We start from the raw sequence: 8,384 nt of genomic DNA, 5'->3' as shown, positions 1-8,384 counted from the left end.
TGATTATATATACTAATATTCTAATTTTTAAAACCTGTTTAATTCAATTAGTTAAAACAGTAGTCTTTTTTACTAATTCATTATTCACTCGTAGCTTTTTATATAAAAGCATTTTATATTTCTAATAGAATATGTTGTACATTTGCATGATATAATAAATAGATGATTATTTTTGCTATATTATTTTGTGTTTTATTTGTTTGTTGGTTTTCAATAGATGTGTCTCGCAATCAATAATCTTTTTTCTTTCATTATTTGGGTTTCTATTAATTTATTTTATAAAGAATTACTTCTTAATTTTTAAGGTTTATTTTTTTTATTTTTATATTCTAGTTAATTAAATTATTTCTCAACATTGTTTTAGATAAATGTATTCTGTTTAAAGTTTAATTAAAATAATATATATTTTTAAGGTTCAAAATTATTAATTATTTTATAATTTCTTTGTGTTATGATGTCTTTATTACATCAAGTGTCGATTCTATAATCATATTTATTTTTTAATTAAAATTTCCTCATTTTTCTCAAATTTTACTTAAGTTAATGTTCTTTTATTCTAAATATGTGAGCTACTTATCTTTTATCCGTTTATATATTTAAATTAACTATACACATTTCTCTTATAAATTTTAAATTGTCAATTTATAGCATAAGTAAGTAAATATGTTTTATATTTTCTCAAATTGAGTTAAATTTGTGTTTTATCTTTCTAAAGTTAAAATATATCTTTTTGTCATATAATTTATAAATAACCTACTTAGTATTTTGGACCTGAACATTATCAAAATCAATATTTAAAAAACATATAATTAGGTATCTTTTATAATAAAAAAGAAAATTAAAATAAACTATTATGTAAATTTGTAACCATATTTAAAAACACACTAAAAATATATATTTTTAATTATAAGGAGTATAAAAAAATCATTATTACATTAAAACAAACTTACAAATTTAAACAACAAAATATGTATTCGAGTCAATTAAATATAAGTTATCATGAAGGAGAGGTCATGTTTGTTTTTACTTTTCTTTCCTATGGCACTCGACTTTTATCACTATGCATTTAGCACTTTTACAATTCCCAAATCAATAATTATTTCAAATCTCATTTATTTGTACTTTCGATTCCCTAAATTTTTTTTTTAATTTTCATAATTGTTCTTGTTTCTTTAAATTTGAGCTACTGAACATTTACTACTTGAAATCAATTATGCATATGTTCTTTTGGTTTTAAATTATTCTATTTAGATTTTTTTTTTCCATTTAAAGCTTTATAAAAGAACATTATTTGTGTTCAATCACCTAATTAAAAGATAGATAGAGTGATCAACTTTTACATATATTTTCAAATGATTATCATTTTCAATAAGCTTCAACATGATCAGTTGATCACCATTTATACAACTTCCTCATCTTAGTGGTTGCTTGGTAAAGATTACTCAGGTAAGCCAATAGTGGCTGACGTCAAGACTACTCAATCAAGCTTGGAGTGATTGGATTTAAGAATATTCAATTAAGCCAAGAGTTTTTGAAGTCAAGAATACTAAGTTAAGTCAGGAGTGGTTGGGGTCAAGAATACTCAAAAGGTTAGCCAGAAGTGACTATGAGCTCAAATAATACTCAATGGGTTAGTTAGGAGTGACTACGAGTCCAAATAATGTTAATTTGGTACATCACAACATTAGTTCACTTAGTGAAACTCAATTAGTTGATAAGTAGAGATGTAGATGTTGTCTGTTGCAAGAAATGAACTAGTATAAAAATAATGTGTGTACTTTATCTACCTTTTATCTCTTTACATTACATGTTATTTATTGCTACATTAACGAAGGAGAAAAGGTATTAAGTGAATATCTAAAACTAAAACGTTTAGGAATTGTTTGCTTATAGGGATGACCTCTGAGAAAGGATTGGTGAGCAGGTGGTAACATTGTTTATATCCAATGATTTGGAAGTGTTGGCACGAATAGGGAAGCGGGTGCCCTTCATTTTTAGTCTTATCTCTTATGAAGAGATTGTAGATGATGTTCACGTAAGATTGAAGAAAATTACTCACATACCCTGCACAACTACCTTTGAGACGAGACACTGTCACTGCATGCATGACAAAAAGGAATAAGAAAGCACTTAGGAAGAAGAAAGAGATAAAGGAGAATCTATTCTCACTCATGTGTTATTCAAGGGAGAATTGATTCTCATATTAAATATTACATACATTTATCTAATTGAAATATTTAATTATACTATTATTAATTATATAATGATAATAATAAAATAAAGTTATAATATAAAAAAAACATATTTAGTTTTATAAATATATATATATATATAATTATATTAATAAATCATAATATATTTAATAATATTATTTCAATTTAATAAAAAATATTTTGTATTATATTTTTAAAATTTTTGAATATTTCAAATGTTTATTTTATGTATCAATTTTCAATTTTTACATATTGGCAATTTTCCATAGAAAAATACTGAAAATAATGTTTTAATTAAAATAAATATAAATTAACAACTAAATAATTTTTTTATTTATTTTTTATTAAATATGAATTTAATATAACAGTAATTTCTTGATGCTTAGATAATATTATTTTTATCACAACTTTTAATCTTCTGACAATGTTACGTAACTTGTATTTTTTCGAAAATAATTATTTAATGGTATATGTACTGGTTAGGAGTGCTCGGGACCTTGGTCCAAGTGTTTAGGTATGGTTAGCTCGTTTGTGCAAGTTATGTCTAGCTCGACCTGAGCCGGGTATGGGCCCAAAAGTGTGTTACGAGGTCAACCCAGATTTTCTAGTAAGTTTGTGTGGAAAAGATAATTAAAAATTAAAGAAGAAATAATTGAATTGGTTGAGGTATACATGAATAACTGAATTGGTTGAAGTATATTATTAAATGCAAGTAAAACCAGTTAAGAATGTTTATACCCAAAAGTAATAGGTACACGATGAACAAATTATTGTTGAATATTATATTTTGAATGTTGAGATTATATTCTCATTGATGAAAATTATTGAATGAATGTCTATAAAAGGGGTTGGAGACCCCGGGTAAATGTACGCTTTTCTGAATACTTTAGACTGAAACAAATTTATAGTTTGAATGTTTTCACTGACTTGATTGTCGGAGTGTGATCAACAGGTAGATTCCCCCTTGTCCCAATAGCGTTTCGGAGCACCAAGTGGAGACCATTCAAAGTGGAGCTCAACTTGGAGACCGACCGAAGTCTGCCGGCGAGAACATTATCAAATATAATTTACAGAATTTAATTAACTCAAATCTACACAAAAATATAATAATCCATTATTCAAATATTTTTTAATAATAAGGATAAATTTGTAAATTTACATTTTATACATTTAAAAAAATTCTAAATTTCCTCTCAACCATCACACCATTCACAAAATTCACAAACTTCAATAAATGATCCTCACATATTCATTAAAACATTCATAAATCCAAAAAACCTCACACATTCTCTCAAATCCTTATACATCCATTCTCTCAAATCTCCTCCTAAATCAAACACACTATTAAACTAAATTTCTTAACTTAAGTATTAAAGTTGAATCTGGTGAGAAAGAACTACCTCAAACTAATTTCTTAAATCGTTTGAGTACTCTTATTCAAACGATATCAACAAAAGGATTAAAAAATTTAAGTAAAACACAATTCCATCCACTTCTAAATGTTTATATATTGGAATATTATATTTATTCACTCGTACACATAAGAGTGAGCTAATTATTCAAAATAATCATATAGCATCGGAAATTTAATTTTGAACTTTGATTAAAATTTGTTTTATAAAATGTAGTTTAAAAATAGTTTTTTTAATTGTTCTAATTGAGTAGTATAAACTTTATTATGCATATTACAAAGTAAAGAATTAATTCTGATAAGAAAATAACATAAAAATATTTAAAGGATTGCATACTATAAATTTTTTGTTATTTAAATTAACCGCTTGTAGTTAAATTTGTGTTAACAGGTTCTAAAATATAACTCATAAGAGTTGGTTAGTTGTTAATTAAATTCTTATGAAGAAAAAAAAGTAGTAAAAAGAAGTAATGAAGTTATTGTGCTCAATGATTTACACCCCCTAAATTGTTCCAGTTAGAGTGTTACTTAAAGTGGAAGTTAGAATTCCTTTTGAAATGCAACCCTTCACTCACGGCAGAGAATGTGCTGCTTCTCATAATTAGTGCGTGGAAACACATGGTCCCTCATTTTGAGCCTTTTTGATGTGACAAAAGTGGCAAATCTCCTAAAACTCCTTCATCAATTATCAAAAATGGTTTACTTTTGTTTCTTATTTCTCCTACTCTATTGCCAACTTTCTTTACAATTATGGAAAAATCCCTTTTTTTAAATTAATATTACTTTATATGTAAGTTAAAAATAAACAATTTTAAAAATTATATAAAAAGTTTCTATGAGTTTACTTTTACATAAACTATTTTTTACTTATAAAAAGTTGATTTCAATTTTTCTTTCTTAAAAGTTCTTATAAAAAACTTTATCTAAATACAATTTAATCTATGTTTTAACAGTAGGGGTAAATCAATCGATTTAATAAAAAAATTGATCAACCATGTCAAGTTCAGACCTATTAACCAAACTGTGGAAGAATTGGTCAACATTTTGGTGAACTAATATGTAGTTGATTAAAACCAAACCAATTAAATTTGGTATAAAACTATGAATCTTTTGAAGAAATTTTTTTCATGTGGTATTAGAAATAAATAAAAAAAAGCTCCTCTACCATCTAAAATATAACTTGTATATGAGTTAATTTGTAAAAAAAAAATCATTTTTTTTAAATCTAATATTTAATTTATAGATCATGAGGTTGAGATCCAAAAGGTTTTGTTTCACACTGCCATTTTCTAACATTTCCATTCATTGCTATGCTTTGTACTAAGTGCAAAGTAAAGTGTTTATGACTATTATTATGCTTGTGTGGTGTGTACTGGTTTTGTAGTAAAAGAAATGATTCATTTATCCTTCATCACTCACCTTTTCCTTCTCTTTGTTAGGAGATCTTCTCATAATTGTCAACTCGCGTATAATTGTCAACTCGTGTATGAGATTATATATTTATGAGTGGTCAATACTCAGTTTCTTGTTAGAATAAATTGTAAATGACTCTTACACGATATTAGAAAGTGAACTTTAAACCTAACTCAAGCTTATAAAATCAGCTCATAAGATGAGGTTTAGACCGACTTATATATTATGAAATGTAAAGTAGATGTGTGATTTCGAACATCCTTATCTCTCAAAGATACTCATGACCATGCAAACTACAATACAACTGAAAATTTAAAACGAAAATTGCTTCCATGAATATTGTATGTACAAAGAGTTCCACATACTTCTATGATCTAGTATCAATGAAATCAAGTTCAAAGCACAAACTTCAGAAATTGTCTTTATGTCATTTCAAATTACAAGCATTATATGGAAGCTAATTACACTTGTCCTGGAGAAGAAATGAAACTTTCAGTTATGTTCTGGCATTGGCCAAACACTTGTAGAGGAGTAGCTTCCCCAGTCTCAGCAAAATGATCAAGTATTTGAACTAGAAGTTCGAAATGGCCACAAATATGATAGCAGATTTCTCCTTCCATTGTTCATCTCTCTATTCCCTCTTCTCCTGGAGATATTGTCACCACCAGTGCCACTAGCATTCCTTCCTCCCCTAATTCGACTACTGCGGGAACTGGGGTGTCCTTGAGGTGGCAGCTCAACACGGCAAACTGGACATGAATTGTGCTGAACTAACCATGGAACAATACAGTCTGAGTGGTAAATGTGGGCACATGGCATTTTCCTGGCCTCAGAACTCAGTTCAAACTTTTCCTTACAAACTGCACAGTGTGAATCAGATTGAAGGTGTTCATTTGTGATCTTAATGGTTGGCATTGCATCAATAGAAGAGCGTGCTGCAGGGGGTGGACCAAGGCGATCATTGGTTATGTGTTGTTCAATGAGTCCTTCAAGTCTAGGACCAAGAAAGTAGTCACCAAAATCAACATGCCTAGGACCTCTTCTTGAGCCAGTGTTAGACATAGTGAAGCCAGGAGGTTGACCATGAAATATCAGATAAGGACCAGAGCTATAGACCCCCCAAGTCTGATCAGGAAGTGGGGTGGTGGTGGTGGAGCCAAACCTCCTTCTAACATCAAAGTTTGTGTAGCTTCCAGCCATTCTCTGCCTCATGAAATTGTCAACAGCATCTCTAACCCCAATTCTTGGCTCAGAACCTCTTTGCTCCATAACAGCTCTTACAGCATCCATAATATCAGGCATTTGACGAAAATCTTCCATTTGTGATGAAAAGCCTTGCTGGTGTGAAACTGCTCGCAGCTGCTCGTTAAGTTCTTGCACAAAGCCTCCATCGCAGTAAGGGCAAATGGCATCTCTCCCTTCAAGCCAGATTGGCTGCCTGCATGTATAACACCAGTATGTTGTTCCACTTGACATGCTTTCTCTTCACTACACACTTAGATATTGAAGAGATACAACACAACTTCACTTTGCTTCTGCACCAAGTATAGTAGAGCTTCAGATGTTTTAGTCACAGATCAAGTTACAAAATGACTCATAAAATTGACAGCAAAAGTAACAAGTCATGAACATTTAGGATACTGTGGTGAAGTATTTTGGCAGCACACCAGATGCTCAATATTGATTACTATATCCTTAAGAAAAGCCAAATGGTATCTGAGAGAGATAAGGAATAGCAAACTCCAACAAGTTAGAACAAGCAAAGGGACCCAAATAAAATCAAACCATTCTTTTAACCCCAACTTCATCTCACAAGGTAGTTTCATAATATTATTATGGACATCAAGAAATGCTTTTTGAAAAAAAATTGACTCACAAAGAAAACAATATGAACAAGAAAGGACACCCCCCAATTAAACTAAATTAGTAACAAAGCATTAGATCGGATTTCATGCAGATAAATCATATTTAAAATTAGAAAATAAAATAATTGCCAAAGCAAAAGGAAATTATAAATGAGTTCTTACAATGAACACAGCATGTCAGAGCTGTGAACATATGGTCAACTATGTAGTCAACTATGTCTTGTAATCAAATCATGAAGAATAACAACAAAAATTTACAGTGAGAACATAAAATTATAATCAATTTAGCATCATGACTTAACCTTCTTAAATGGATGAAAAATATCCATCTAAAAATGTCCAAAACAAAAAATTTCCTGGATTCTCTTTGTTATCCTTATCAGACAAGAGGATTTCTGCCTTCCAGAAAACCGGTGAGGTTCAACAATTACAAAGGGAGACAAAATTCCATAACTTCACACATGCAAATTGAAATGATTTAAATGTTTTACCCTGAACAAAACAAATCAATTACCACATATGCATTAAGGAGGAACAAAATTCATGCAAGAACCAGGTAGCTATTCAACCACATAAACAGGACCTATCCTCAAACACAACCATGAAGTCAGAAACAGAAGAGAGCGAAAGCAACACAACAAAACCAAACTGAAAACTAAAATCCCACAAAAACCACACCATGTTGTCATCAAAGCACATAACTTTCAAATAGGTTCTCAATTAAACAAACACCCATCATTGATCATACTGAGTTCACACCCACCTAGAATCCACTGAATAAACATAATAAATAGCAACCAAAAAAATTAACAGAAGAACAAAAATTCAGAATTTATCAGAGTGGACTTACCAATGAAAAGGAAGAGAAAACAAAAGAAGAAACTACAATGAATGAAAAAACTCAGAGCACAGAGTTGCAAAAGATTCTGACTTTGGTGGAGAGAGAAAGTAGGAGAGACTCTACTATTGATGGGGTGTTCCCACTGAGGCCAAGTTTCTCTGTCATTTTCACCTGTTCAAAATTTTGACTATTTTATATTTAATTTCTTGTAATTTTCACCTGTTCAGAATTGTGACTATTCTATATTTAGTTTTGTGAAAGAAAGTTGCACGAAGGTGACACGAGGCATGTACAAACATACTAACTGTAACTTGAAACAAAGTTTTTTCCTTACTAAATAATATGATTTTTTATCATTATTTATATTTTAGTTTGCTACGTAAATGCTTAAAGCATAAGTTAAGTCGTCTTGTATTAATAATACTTTGAAAAAAAAAATGCCACATAAACATCTTTTAGTCTTCTTCTACTATTAAAATAACTAATAATATAATAATATTTTTATTTTTTTAAGTTGATTTATTTAGATTATTTTACATTTCAAATCAAAGGTCATATCATCGGTATTGGTTGGGTGCTTAATAAAAAATGAGTTGTTTATACATCATCTTTCAAAGACATTTATACCGTGTTACCTTTTT

At 29.3% G+C, this 8,384-nt stretch overlaps 1 protein-coding gene across 1 annotated transcript; it reads right to left on the bottom strand.

The window, feature by feature from the left end:
* Positions 1-5,348: 5,348 nt before the first annotated feature.
* LOC137830962 (E3 ubiquitin-protein ligase RZF1-like) lies at positions 5,349-8,061 on the bottom strand. Its single transcript, XM_068638401.1, has 2 exons — positions 7,753-8,061; positions 5,349-6,572 (listed from the first exon to the last, which is right to left on the bottom strand). Exon 2 carries the CDS (start codon positions 6,511-6,513, stop codon positions 5,596-5,598), a length of 918 nt encoding a protein of 305 aa, XP_068494502.1. The 5' UTR covers positions 6,514-6,572; positions 7,753-8,061; the 3' UTR covers positions 5,349-5,595.
* Positions 8,062-8,384: the final 323 nt, after the last annotated feature.

Source organism: Phaseolus vulgaris, chromosome 6, assembly GCF_000499845.2.
Source record: "Phaseolus vulgaris cultivar G19833 chromosome 6, P. vulgaris v2.0, whole genome shotgun sequence".
NCBI lineage: Eukaryota > Viridiplantae > Streptophyta > Magnoliopsida > Fabales > Fabaceae > Phaseolus > Phaseolus vulgaris.
This window is presented reverse-complemented; position numbering and strand designations above follow the sequence as displayed.

What these genes read in the sequence shown, in the direction of transcription:
- LOC137830962 (XM_068638401.1), bottom strand. Translation starts at nt 6,513, where the DNA reads ATGTCAAGTGGAACAACATACTGGTGTTATACATGCAGGCAGCCAATC.